At 42.9% G+C, this 15,056-nt stretch overlaps 1 protein-coding gene across 1 annotated transcript in view; it reads right to left on the bottom strand.

The window, feature by feature from the left end:
* Positions 1–15,056, bottom strand: part of prepl (prolyl endopeptidase like) — an 83,177-nt gene that overhangs the window by 66,536 nt on the left and 1,585 nt on the right. The window contains exons 2-4 of the mRNA XM_041207221.1: positions 9,545–9,673; positions 3,714–3,777; positions 1,704–1,913 (exon numbers count right to left, since the gene is read on the bottom strand). Of these exons, the coding sequence (XP_041063155.1) occupies positions 1,704–1,913; positions 3,714–3,777; positions 9,545–9,673 (403 nt within the window). The remainder of the gene's footprint in view (positions 1–1,703; positions 1,914–3,713; positions 3,778–9,544; positions 9,674–15,056) is intronic.

The following is a 15,056-nucleotide window of genomic DNA, read 5'->3' as shown; positions in this document are numbered from 1 at the left end:
CCTTATTCTTTACCAACAGTTCTACTCCTTCTTTCAGACCTTCATTATCTATCACACCCTCAACTTGCAGCTACCTTCTTTACTGAACTCTCCTCTCCTTTAGCCTCATTTAGACTCAGCAATGCATAATGTTACCGTTGGTGATTTGAACTTTCACTTGGAGCCACATCCTCTGTATTCTCTGCTCTGTTTTTGCAATCACTCTCCTTCAAAACGCCTCCACCCCTCGACCTCACCACAACACATGACCTCACTGTCTTACACATCTAATTCACAGACATGTTCATCTCTATCAGCTTCCACATCTCATCCTTGTTTACATTCCCTTGCTGGATCCAACACACACCACTTTCCCAGTCTGTCACTGAATAAAACAATCACCTCCATTTCAAATGTCTCCAGTCTCCAGCTGGCCCATCACCTGCTTTGAGATTGATGCCTTTGCTGGCCTGCTCCACAATTACCTTACCTCCACTTCAATGCCCATTCCTCAACAGGTGATCCACCTCTACATACTAAATCTGTTTTAATAATTTCATTGCCATGCCTATGTCTCTTACAACTGTCCTCTAATGCAGCCTGATAATCCACTCAGTTCAGGGCAACTAGGTGGGCAATAAATGCTGACCCTGTCAGTGATGCACACATCTCAGGAATGTATTAAAAATACTTGTCTTCCTTGCTTCAGAAAAATCACTAGTGTCCCAATCAACAGCCCCTCATTTTTTATGCGGCCTATTAACTTAAGTATGCAAATTATTTTGCGCGATGGTATCTTAAATGGGGTGACTTGTGTGTGGCAACTACCGGGTTGCTGCATAGCTATGTTGCTTAGAGGGTACATGGGTCTCAAAAAGATTTAAATAGAATCACAATTTTCAACTAGTAATGAGCACATAGTGAAATAGTCCTGAATTACACTATATGTGCAGACTCTATTATCTTTCAAACCACAAAATAAATATTTGAAGGAGCAAAAATTGCAGGGATAGGGGAAAAGAGAGGGGGAGTGTGATTAACATTAAGGAAAGAAAGATTTGCATTTATATAACACCTTTCATGACCTCAGAATGTCCCAAACTACTTTACAACCAATGAATCACTTTTATAGTCACTGTTGTAATGTACGAAACGTGAATGCCCATTTATGCACAGCAAAGAGCCACAAACAGCAATGTGAAAATGACCAGTTAATTAGTGATGTTGGTTGAAGGATAAATATTGGGCAGGATACCAGGGAGAACGTCTCTGCTTTTGGTCAAAATAGTGCCATGGGATCATTTATGCCCACTTGAGAGGACAGGTTTAAGGTCTCATCTGAAAGACTTTCTTTGAAAGAAGCTTTTTGTAAAAGTTCTGTAATATAAATTTAACATAACTTAAAATTATACCTGTATCTATATAGCAACATATCATGTCAGAATGCAATTCAGTGACTGTTTTAGGGAGGTGCCAGCAAAGGAATGAATGATTAGCTCATATGATGTTACTGGTGTTGGATGAGGGATGAATATTGCAATGGCACCATGAGAACATTCTGTATGTCTTTGAATAGTGCCAGAGGATCTGTAACCTTCAGCTGATCTACTGCAAACACAAAGATAGGACCCCAGTTTAATGTCTCATCCACAAAACAGAACAAAACAAATAACCTGAGAATGATCTTGTAAGTGTGAAGTCATGAAACACTGTCCCAGACTCACCAAAACTAAATGCTCTTGGCAAAACATGCACCACCTCTGGTTTAGGATCAAGCTTGACCACAACACAAGTGGACTCATCCGATAAAGTAGGTATGCTTGAAGCCAAATACTTCTGGTTTGGTGAGACTCTGATACGTTGAAATTGAGTATCCTTTGTTTGAAGAAAATGCAGTCGATCCAAGCATAACACAACTTCAGGAACTTGATCACCTTTGGACATAAATAATGTTTCACATTGTACAATACAAAGTAGAACAACTGAAATGTTCAGTTACAAATCAACAGCACAGAATTCTGCTCCATACATGCAACTGGATGTCTTTCTATGATGATGAGAGTAAATTCCTATGATATTGTACAAGAATGTTATTGTCGCATTTTCTTTTTTTATACAGGCTGCTTTAAATAACAAAATCAATACACAATAATACTTCAATTTTAACTTTTGGGCATATATCAGGAAGCCAGAAGGAAACTATGATGTCCCAAGGGTGAGCCCCAGGAAATTTTAACTTCTGCGCCTCATTTCTACTTAACTAATGGGCTGCTTTCCCAATCGTGATGGGGATTTGGCAACCTGCCCACATGACGCATGTAATTTCCACTGCACCTCCTGAGCCCTAATTAAAGCGAGGTCACATTCTCATGTTTTTTTTTGCTTGTCCAACCATAGAACAAATCTTAGTGCTATAAATGAGTTGAAGAGCTGTCTCCTTATCTGTCCCTCTATTCTTCTGATGCCTCCCTGGAGAACCTGATGGAGGAAGTCAAAGCATGGAGGGAGATGCTGTTCCCAAGTAACTGCAGGAGCATCCCCTTGGCTTCTATGAAGCAAGTGTGAAAAGAGGTGGCTGACAGGATCAAGTGCCATCAGCATTATATCTAGGGTCTGGGTTCAGTGCGCAAAGAGGTTCAATGACCTAACAAGATCATAAGAGAAATTGGATAGAAAAAGTGTACTCCAGATTGTAGTGGATGCGAGGTCTGCTTATGGTAGTGACCGACAAGGCTGAACTTAAGATAATATTCAGCATAAAACTGTGATGGTTGTAGTTGCAAAAATAAAAACTCTTAATGACTGGAAGGTACTAGCCTATTAAATCACAGCAAGTTTGGGAACTAGGACCTCTGGAATTTCCAAACATTAACTTTTCTCTTTGTCAATTTTCTTCCTTTCTGCCAATTTTCTAATTGCTAATTTATTTGTCCTTATTTCATGCTGACAACCCCCAATACATTGCCCAAATGATTATTCGTCATGTGTTAACCTAGATAGTGAACGTTGGTGAGCAGTATGAGCGTGAGCCTAATACTCACATGTAATGTACTTTTCAACAGGACTCTGTAGACAGTGATCCGTAATGAAAAATCAGGCTGATCATTTTCTCTCATAAGTCAGGGCACTAAACTCAAAGGTGAGTGTAGTCCCACTTAGCCAAACTGACAATAATGGTGGAATTTGGACGATAACATGATGATGCTTGACTGAAATGCTCTGAGTGGTGACCAGCCTGTTTGGAATCAGACATTAAGAATGATCACTTGCATGAGATATTGGAACAAGATCACATCTGGTACTGCACCTCAACAAAACTTAGTGCTTTTAGGAGAGGAGAGGAAGTTTGGGGTTTTTCAAAGAAAAATATAAGTTGTCTAAAGCTCAATTTTAATTCACAAAATTGTTTACTTAAGTTTTTGCAGTGGGAAGTTAAATTTAACAGTCTTTTAAGAGCAAAAATTAAGGAGTTCAAATGGATTTTAATTGAACTGGCACAGAATTATTACTTTGGTCCTCTAGACAGGTTCACAAGATTGATATTGTTACAACACCATTTAATGTATGGGCTATGGATATCTTCAGAGAAAAAGATCTCAGTGATCAGCCCCAGGCAGATTTGAGCCAGTATGCTTCAGCTGAAAAGCCTCATCTCATATCAGTATCTGAGTGGCTTCAGTTAGGCTCTTCTCATTATGGTTTCTATGCTGATTATGTTATACTGAAAGACTAACCATTCTGAAGTCTTCTATAAATGCAGCCATCTTCTTCGAAGTACTCAAGGTCATTTATTTGTATCTGTGAAAACAATTTAACAAAGGTAACCACATCAAAATGCTAATCACAATACACGTCTATTATTATTCACACAATTCAGCACTCTATTGGCCCTGTCCCTACCAAACACAGAGGGATCAGTGAAAAAGAACATGAAAAATCTACAAATACATGTTTTACTGGGTCAGAAAATGGATTATGTCCGAATAATTAACTCGGAGCAGAAACTTAACTTGAACAGTCACATCAATACTTTGGCTACAAAAGCAGGTCAGGGGCTGGGAGTTCTGCGGTGAGTAACTCACCTTCTGACTCCCCTAAGCCCGTCCACCGCCTACAAGGCACAAGTCAGGAGTGTAATGGAATACTCTCTACTTACCTGGATGAGTGCAGCTCCAACAATACTCAAGAAACTCAACACCATTCAAGGCAAAGCAGTCCGCTTTATTGGCACCCTGTCCACTGCCTTAACCATTTACTCCCTCCATCACTAGCACAATGTGGCTACGGGGGTACCACTTACAAGATACACTGGAGGAAGTTGCCAGGCTTCTTCAACAGCACCTACTAAACCCGTAACCTCTACTGCCTAGAAGAAGGAAGTGCATGGGAATATCACCACCTGCAAGTTCCCTTTCAATCCCACAACCATCTTGACTTGGAAATATATTGCTATTCCTTCATTGCTGTTGGGTCAAAATCCTGGAACTCTCTACCTAACAGCACTGTAGGCATACCTTCACCACATGGACTGCAGCCGTTCAAGAATCTGACTCACCACCAGCTTCTCAAGGACAATTAGGGATGGGTAATAAATGCTGGCCTTGCCAGTGACATGCAAATTCTGTGACTGAATAAGAAAGGCAGAATATTTTTGTCCTTGAGAATCTGACTAGATTTTTACAACTTTCATTCTAGCAAATTTGTTCATAAAAAAAACACTCAGGAACCAATGGTACATTCACCTTTTAGAAACAAAGACAAGTGATTTGAATGTTTAAGTTGACTTCCAGTCCTTGAAACAACATCAACTTTAAAATGGCAGGTGATTGATTTCTCACCTTTTGTGTGCTGTTACTAATAAGCAGGTTACCTACTTGGACCATTAGTCTGCTGAATAGCTAGGCCTATTTCAAAATATTACAAGGCCAAAATACTTTGGGAATCGAACTGGGTCTCCATTGTTTCTGAGAGTTTCCACAGGACACATTAAACAGCATAGGTGCATATAAGGGGATTTAGATAAGTACGTGAAGGAGAAAAGAATAGAAGGGTATGTTGAAAGGATGAAATGAAGTAAGGCAGACGAGGTTCAGGTGCAGCATAAACACTGCTACAAATTAATGGCCTGTTTCTGGGCTGTGACTTATATATAATTCTATTTAATATAGAATCCATTTCGGAGAGATGGAGGGAAGGGCAGCGAGTTTGGAGGTCTTGTGCCCTTGTTTACAAGTGACATGGGCCAGGATTTTACAGCGCCCGAATGGAGATTTAAATGGCTTGCTGCATCCGCCGTGGGGGAGACACTGTGGCAGGGCCTCAAAATCCTGGCCATGGTTTAACTACAATGTCAGTCTGCCAAAGCAGAAGAAGCATACTGGCCTCCAGGAGGTTGCAGGGGATTCTTTCATTTTGTTTCAATGATGGGAGGAATCCTCTACACCCCTTCCCAGCTGACCACTTACACCACCTGATTCAAACTCTTCTGGTTGGGGATGCCCCAGATTCATCATATAAGTACAACTTTACGTGGCCCAACGCCAAGCACACAAACTTTGCCAGGCGTCAGATGCATCCCACCACTTACATCCCAAAAGTTAATAGACCATATGAAGATAATGATCTGGATATGAAGTATCAAATGATGTGCTTGAACATTTTGCAACCCTCAATCTCTCACCATTTCGACATGTTAATACATCTTCCTCATTTGTTTTCTCCAGTTTGAATTTTGCTGTCTTGGTAATTTGAGAAGTTCTGTTCTCAGCATTGCTCACTCAGACATGGATAAATGCCAAATTTCAAAGCCAATTTGCGTTCGAGGCATTGGTTCAAACTTTCATTTGTGACAATGGGCTCTATGGTATACATCCAAGCAGCCCACAAAGAGAATAAATTGGGTAACCCTGCCCTGAAGGAAGGTATCAAATCACTACCTCCTAAGCCTTCCAAGATTTTTGGAAATACAATTCAAAATTGAGTGGACAATATGTTGTAGTTTGGAGCTTGGTTTGTGAGATTTAGCAGTAAAGCAGTGGGCTTTGCTGGGACTCGGAGCCAGTTCAATGGCACGGCAATACTGTGAACTGGATTTGGTAGCACTGAGTGTTGGATTGTAGGGATCTGGCAGCACTTGAAGAGTGCTTAGCCAGCACCTTTGCCTGAACACATTAAAGGTGATACTGCTATCTATGAATATAAGGTGTGATGAGGTGGGAACTGCAGGACCTGGAAACATTGATCTGACCTGAAATGAATTTGTGAGCAGAAGATCTGCAATTGTATACGCTGACTATGCTGGCATTTGCTGACCCAGCCTCAAACTGCCCACTGCTGAAACCCTCATCCAGACTCAACTATTCCAATGTTCCCTTGCCGACTCTCCATTCTTCATGCTCTGCAAACTTCAACTCATCAAAAACTCTGCTGCCCTGATCCTAGTCCATAACTAGATCTGCTTGCATCACTATTTCCTTGCTATGTTTGTCTTCCAGTCCCCCAAACATCTTGCATTAAAAATGTGAACATTGTGTTTACACGCTTCATAGTACTGCTCCGGCCTCTATCTCAGCAATCTCCTACAGGCCTAGCTCTCCATTCCTCTGAATTCCGCCTTTGTGCATTACCACTCCCTTCACCTCACATTTATGGCCATGCCATCAGCTCCCTAGACTTTATGCTCTGGCCTTCTTTCCCTAAATCTCTCCACCTCATGCTCATCCTTTAAGTCCTTCCATAAGATCAACCTGTCGGACCAAACTTTTGATCAACCCTCATAATATTTCCTATGTCTCACCCATGTATGCTTACTTGATTACATCTCCATGGATTGCCTTTGGATGTTTTTCTAATTTAAATATGCCATACATATGTAAGTTGTCAATGAAAGTACCTTTCATGTTTAAAATTGGCAGTGAGCCAGGAGCTGGACTGATGGCCTTGAACTTGGGGGCATCAGTACTGTTGCTCAGAACATCACTCAGGCTTGATGTTTAAGTGGGGATGATTCTTTCACTCTCTTTCTCTAACACTTTTCCCCTGGTTCCGCCAGGGCCACTCAACTACTGACCTCATTACAGCCTTGGTTCAAACATGGACAAAAGAGCTGAACTCCTGAGATGAGGTGAGAGTGACTGCCCTTGACATCAAGGCAGCATCTGACCGAGGGTAGCACCAAGGAGCCCAAGCAAAACTGGAGTTAATGGGAATCAGGGGGAAAACTCTCCGCTGGTTGGAGTCAAACCTAGCACAAAGGAAGATGGTTGTGGTTGTTGGAGGTCAGTCATCTCAGCTCCAGGACATCACTGTAGGAGTTTCTCAGGGAAGTGTCCTAGGCCCAACCACCTTCAGCTGCTTCATCAATGACCTTCCTTTCATCATAAGGTCAGAAGTGGGGATGTTCACTGGTGATTGCACAATGTTCAGCACCATTCACAACTCCTCAGATACTGAAGCAGTCCATGTCCAAATGCAGCAAGACCTGGATAATATCCATGCTTGGGCTGACATTCATTGGGCAAGTAACATTCATGCCACACAAGTGCCAGGCAATGACCATTTCCAACAAGAGAGATCCAACCATCGACCCTGATGTTCAACAGTATTACCATCACTGAATGCCCCACTATCAACATCCTGGGGGTTACCATTGATCAGAAACTGAACTGGACTAGCCATATAAATACTGTGGCTACAAGAGCAGTTCAGAGGCTAGGAATCAAGTAACTCGCCTCCTGACTTCCCAAAGCCTGTCCACCATCTACAAGGCACAAGTCAGGAGTGTGATGGAATACTCCCTACTTGCTTGGATTAGTGCAGCTCCTACAACACTGAAGAAGCTGGACACCGTCCAGGACAAAGCAGTCCGCTTGATTGGCACCACATCCACAAACATTCACTCCCTCCACCACTGATGCACAGTAGCAGCAGTGTTTACCATCTACAAGATGCATTGCAGGAATTCACCAAGGTTCCTTAGACAGCACCTTCCAAACCCATGACCACTACCACCAAGAAGGACAAGGGCAACAGACACACCACCTGGAAGTTCCCCTCCAAGTCACTCACCATGCCGACTTGGAAATATATTGCCATTCCTTCACTGTCGCTGGATCAAAATCCTGGAACTCCCTTCCTAACAGCACTGTGGGTGTACCTACACCACATGGACTGCAGCGGTTCAAGAAGCCAGCTCACCACCACTTTCTCAAGGGCAACTAGGGATGGGCAATAAATGATGGCCCAGCCAGTGAAGCCGTGAATGAATAAAAAAAAACCGTAGTCTTTTCTTGTCTGTGTGCATGTGTGGAATTTAATCGGCCCAAAGGGTCTTGCCCACTGGACTGAGAAGCGGTGGCAAACCCACATCAATTTCATGTGAGAGGCCTGATAGTATTAAGTCCCCTTCAGGCACTTAAGTAGCCACTGTGGGCCTTCCCATGATTCAGGTCCCTGGTGGAGGAAGTCCTGGCCACGGAGAGTTGCCAGCCTGCTCTCCATTGCCCATCAGTGCCAATGGGAGCAATAACTGTTGCCAATAATGCACCCACCAGAGCTCCAAGAACACCGAGGCGCTCCAGGTCAAGGGTGAGTGAGGGCGTGACGGGAATCACGGGGTGAAGATGAGATGAGGGGGTTGGAGGCAAGGGCAACAGGGTGGCTTTCAGTGGTTCCCCCCTTCCTGTGTCGGGTCCCTCGATCACGCACTGAGTGCCTGACAAGGGACCCCGCCCCCCCCTGGGGAGGCCGCTAGCAAACCCGACAGAATTTCTCTGGGCAGCCTTAGGGACATGTGGGAAAGTTGTACAGCTCCCATTAATCCCTGTGCCACCAGTGAATTGTGGTGGGCTCAGGGATAATGGATGTCAATTGGCTTATTAATGAACCTAATTGACATCCCACCACCAGCAGCTGGGAATCCCTTGACATCCCCTTCCACCCTCTGATTTAATGGGCGGGGAGTCCTTAAGTTCATCTATATCATGTTTCCAACCAAAGGAACAAGTAATTCACACTCTCTGCCAATATTACTCTGAAGAAGAGTCATACAGACTTGAAAGACTAACTCTGTTTCTCTCTCCACATATGCTGCCAGACCTGCTGAGTTTTTACAGCATTTTCTGTTTTTGTTTCAGATTTCCAGCATCCGCAGCATTTTGCTTTTATCTTACTTTTTAACTGATTGCTGGAAGGTGTGCCATTAGCTTTCTCATACTCTTGTTTCCTTTCTTTTTTCCAGCAAACCACCTTTATTATAGTTAGATCTCTCTGTATTGTACAGCTTAAATAAGAAAATAATATAAGACAGTCATATTTACTACTCCATGGCACAGGCTTTGGTGCACGAGTAGTGTTCTACTTGTACATTTTTAAGTAGTGGGGCATACATTTCATGCTTGGGTCTTTCCAGATATGTAATTAATAGCTTAAGATCCAAAGCTCATAACTCAAGACGATGTACTGTGCTCGATCAAGGATTGATGCCTACATAAAGCATGTTCTATAGAAAACATTGTAAAGTCAATGATAATGACCTATTTTCGGCAATATGCTGGAATAGACTTACCACAGGACTGTAACTGTTAGAAACATATTTGTTGCACATGGCTTCCAACCTCTTTTTAAACCAGTCTTCGAGTTTACTGTACTTGTGTGAGTTAGATTTGTAATATTTTAGTTCTGCTTCCAAAAGTTCCTTGAGAGACAAAAAACGAGTATGCCATTCATTAGAAATCCCCCCAAAAATTGTTAACGTTTATAAAGACAATATTGGATAACTATATATCAATTTTTCATATCTAGATGATTTCAATACTTCCTGAATTATGATATAAGTGAAGATTTTTTTAAAGCGTCTCTTCTGTGATTTGAAGGTAGGGGACAGGACGCGTAGTTTCAAAAGCTAACATAAACAAGGAATTGTTCCAGGATATATTTTTCAACACACTAATAAACAAAAATAAATTGTTTGTTGAATATTGCTGAATAGAGTGTAACATTGACAAAGCTTTTCATATTGCACTCATCAGGGCAAACGTAAGAATGCCAAATTTCAAATCATCACAATAATTTATAACCACAGGGGAAAATTGTTGTGGTTGTTTGAAATTTGGTATTCTTGCATTTGTCCGAATGAGTGCAAGATGCAAAATTTTGACATGTCTCTCTTTTCAGCAATATTCAAATTCTGTACAACCAAGTGACAAATTATTAGTCAACACAAGTTTTCTTTCAGAAAGCACTGGGACCATTTTTAAATCTATGTTTCTTTTTAAATGAAACAAGATATCTTTTTTTAAAATTTTGTTGCTCTGATAGTTGAACTGTCAAGGTAGATGTGACTCCAGATTTTGAAGTCGTAAGTCATAAATATTGATAAAACTAAAAGGTCTCAAAAACAGTAAATCCCCAGAGATGGATGGTGCTTATCCCAAGATATTAAAGAAGATGAGGGAGGAGTTTTGTATGACATTGAGGGAATCACTGGACACTGAAAAGGTTTAAAAACACATTCACCATACAAAAAAGTAACTTATTATTATGTAAAATTATGGAATTATTAGGACCAAATTTGATGATTATCTTTACATTAGTAATTTAGTGATTAACAATCAGCCATGAATCAAAAAAGGAATGATCCTGCTTGACCAACTTCCTATTTTGAGGAAGTGACATTGTCACAACTCACTGGGGACAGTGCACTGCAATATCAAGCCCCACTGCTCTCCGAGCCGCGACAAATGTAAAAAGTTTGATTAACCCACATAATTGTTTAACTTAGGTTAACAGAATACAAGCATCAGGTTTGTAAACTTAATAAGCAAATAACTGTTTATTGAACAAATTGACTTTAACCAGTGGCAAAAGAGAGAAATATGAACTGCTAATTTCTAACTCTGTAACTTAAACTCTACCCCTTCTTAAATCCCTATACACACAGACAAGACACATAAGACACACAAAGACATGGATTTTAAGGGTGGGATAAAACAGTTCAATTGTGCTAATTCCAGAGTGCAGGATTCAAGGGGTTGATTTTGAACAATGTCTTCCAAATTGGTCTTTGTTGATAATACAAGGTGGTCTTCCAGCATTTTCAGTCTTTAGTTCACTGGTTGAGCCGTTCAATGCCTCTAACAGTGATTTTCCCCTTTTCCTCATGACAGGGGTTTTCAGAGAGAGAGCAGGTTATAGAGATATGAGGAGAAAAGGCAGCTAGCTATTATTGTAAAATTACTGGAATCTTACACGCACAGGGTCAAGAGGGTTTAGGTCTTTTCTCTTTCAGGCTAGGAGCTATTCTGCTGCACTGCTCTCACACAAACCCTAGTCACCTGGTCAGGAGCCAATTAAAATGTTGTTGCAAGGCAGTTCCCCATTCGACCGGACTCTTCCTCGGCACCATCCTGTCTTTCATGGCACACTCTGTTCCAGCACAGAAACATTGCATATATCCCTGACACTGTTCCAGTAGACATGTCCTTCAAACTGTAGCCATTGTAATTTTAATCCACAGTCCAACAGAAATAAAAAGATATGTTCTTTACAACATCTCAAGTAGACTATTGCAACCCCTAAGACAAGTTGTGTCTAGACATTCAGAAGGCATTTGATAACAGGACCTAGGAATCATAAGGCTTGATACTCAGCATATTCAACTAGTATGGAGCAGCAAACACCAAAGTCAACAGAAGGTTAAACATCAGGGTCTCCTGCAGATTGAATGACCGCTTTGCTGAACATTCTCTTCAGTGTGACTCTGAGTTTTCAAGTAATTTGCTACTTTAACTTTCCATCCCACTCTGAGCATTCTGTGTTCGGTCACCTACACTGTTCCATGGAATGGAAGCTCGAAGAACAGCATCTCATTTTTTGATCAGACATCTTACGGCCTAATGGCCTTACTAAAGAGTTCAATTACTTCAGATCATAACCACCATTTATTTGAGAGCAGGTGTTGTTAGGGGTTCTGCTGTTGCCATTTACACCTTTTTTCATTCATTCAAGGGATGTGGGCATCACTGGCTAGGCCAGCGTTTATTGTCCATCCCTAATTGCCCTTGAGAAGGTGGTAGTGAGCCACCTTCTTGAACTGCTGCAGCCCACGTGGTGTAGGTACACCAACATTGCTGTTAGGGAGAGAGTTCCAGGATTTAGACCCAGTAACAGGGATATATTTCCAAGTCAGAATGATGAGTAGCTTGGAGGGGAGCTTTATGCTTTTCTCTCACCTAAACTCCTACCAACTCACATAGCCATGGCTCTGGTCAACTTTTATCCCTCCCTGGATTGAGTTTTAATTAAAAATGGGATAGCCGCCTGTCCGTGTGGTCCATGCGCCAACCGTTAACTCGCACGGGCCACATAAAGTTTCATACAATTGCCTTTTCAATGGGCTTAATTGCCCGTTTGATTGTCTGCAGCACGCTTCCAGCACCCACGTATGCCCGCTGACTGTACTATGGCGAGACGAAGTTGGGACGCACGTCTGACATTTTCTCACGTAAGTTCAGGTTGGCCATGAGCCCACTTCTGGAGGATAAAATTCTGGCCCAGGTCTTGCTGCATTTGGACATGGACTGCTTCAATATCTGAGGAGTCGCGAATGATACTAAACATTGTGCATTCATCAGCGAACATCTCCACTTCTGACCTTATGATGGAAGGTCATTGATGATGCAATTGAAGATGGTTGGACCAAGGACACTACCCTGAGGAACTCCTGCATTGATGTCCTGGAACTGAGATGATTGACCTCCAACAACCACAACCATCTTTCTTTGTGCTAGGTATGACGCCAATCAATTGAGAGTTTCCCCCCTGATTCCCATTGACTCCAGTTTTGCGAAGATTCCTTGATGCCACACTCGATAAGATGCTGCCTCGGTGTCAAGGGCAGTCACTCTCACCTCACCTCTGACGTTCAGCCCTTTCGTCCATGTTTGAACTGAGGCTGTAATGAAGTCAGAAGCTGAGTGACTCTGGCGGAACCTGAACTGAGCGTCAGTGAACAGGTTATTGCTAAGCAAGTACTGCTTCATAGCACTGTCAATGACCTCTTCCATTACTTTACTGTTGATCGAAAGTAGACCGATGGGGCTGTAATTGGCTGGGTTGGATTTGTCCTGCTTTGTGTGTTTAGAGCATAACTGGGGAATTTTTCACATTGCCAGGTAGATGCCAGTGTTGTAGCTGTACTGGAACAGCTTGGCTAGGGGGCGTGGCACGTTCTGGAGCACAGGTCAACGGTACTATTGCTGGAATATTGTCAGGGTCCATAGCCTTTGCAGTATCCTGTACCTTCAACCGTTTCCCGATATCACGTGGAGTGAATTGAATTGGCTAGTCTGTGCTTGGTCCATCTGTGATGCTGGGAACCTCCAGAGGAGGCTGAGATGGATCATCCACTCGGCACTTCTGACTGAACATTATTGCAAATGCTTCAGCCTTATCTTCTGCACTGATGTGCTGGGCTCCTCCATCATTGAGGATGGGGATGTTTGTGGAGCCTCCTCCTCCAGTGAGTTGTTTAATTGTCAACAACCATTCACGACTGGATGTGGCAGGATTGCAGAGCTTAGATCTGATCCGTTGGTTGTGGAATTGCTTAGTGCTTATGCTTCTGGCATGCAGGTAATCCTGTGTTGTAGCTTCACCAGGTTGATACCTTGTTTTTAGGTATGCCTGGTGCTGCTTCTGGCATGCTCTCCTGCACTCTTCATTGAACTAGGATTGATCCCCTGGCTTGGTGGTAATGCTAGATGGGGGATATGCCAGGCCATCTAGCTACAGATTGTGGTTGAGTACAATTCTGCTGCTGCTGATGGCCCACAGCGCTTCATGGTTGCCAGCTTTAGTTGATAGATCTGTCTGAAATCTATCCCATTTAGCATATTGGTAGTGCCACTCAACACGATGAAGGGTATCCTCAGTGTGAAGACGGGACTTCGTCTCCACAAGGACTGTGCGGTGGTCATTCCTACTGATATTATCATGGACAGATGCATCTGTGGCCGGCAGGTTGGTGAGGATGAGGTCAAGTATGTTTTTCCCTCTTGTTGGGTGCCTCACCACTGCTGCAGACCCAGTCTAGCAGCTATGTCACTTAGCACTCAGTCAGTAGTGGTGCTGCCAAGCCACTCTGGCAATGAACATTGAAGCCCCCCAACCAGAGTATATTCTGCACTCCTGCCACCCTCAGTGCTTCCTCCAAGTGGTGTTCAATATGGAGGAGCACTGATTCATCTGCAGGGGGCTGGGAGGGTGGAGGAGTGGGTGGGGGGGTGGGGGGCAGGGTGGTTCGTGGTAATCAGCAGAGAGTTTCCTTGCCCATGTTTGACCCGATGCCATGAGAGTTCATGAGGTCTGGAGTTGATGTTGAGGACTCCCAGGACAACTCGCTCCCAACTGTATACCACACTGTGCCACCACCTCTGCTGGGTCTGTTCAGCTGGTGGGACAGGACATATCCAGGGGATGGTGGTGGTGGTGTCTGGGACATTGTCTGTAAAGTGTAATTCTGTATGACTAAACATGACTAGTCCGTGAGACAGCGCCCACAATTTTGGCACAAGCCACAGGATGTTAGTAAGGAGGACTTTGCAAGGTTGACAGGGCTGTGTTTGTTGTCATTTCCGGTGCCTAGATCGATGTCTGGTGGTCTGTCCAGTTTCATTGCTTTTAGACTTTTTAGTGATTTGATACAACTGAGTTGCTTGCTAGGCCATTTCAGTGGGCAGTTAAAAGTCAACCACATTGCTGGGTCTGGAGTTACATGTAGGCCAGACCAGGTAAGGACAACAGATTTCCTTCCCTCAAGGATGTGAATGAACCAGATGGGTTTTTATGACAATCATTTCATGGTGATCATTAGACTCCTTTCAGTTCCAGGTTTTTTGAATTGAAATTTCACCATCTGCTATGGTGGATTCAAACTCAGGTCCCAACAACATTACCCTGGGCCTCTGGATTACTAATCCAGTAACAAAACCATGATGTCATCTCCTCCGGATCCATCTTTTGTTTCTTTATTGGCTCATCACTACCCTCTTTTGCTTTGCACCATCATTCTTTTTGTC

Source organism: Carcharodon carcharias, chromosome 2, assembly GCF_017639515.1.
Source record: "Carcharodon carcharias isolate sCarCar2 chromosome 2, sCarCar2.pri, whole genome shotgun sequence".
In the NCBI taxonomy this organism is placed as follows: domain Eukaryota; kingdom Metazoa; phylum Chordata; class Chondrichthyes; order Lamniformes; family Lamnidae; genus Carcharodon; species Carcharodon carcharias.
Note: the sequence above shows the minus strand (reverse complement) of the source record. Positions and strands in the feature narration are given on the sequence as shown.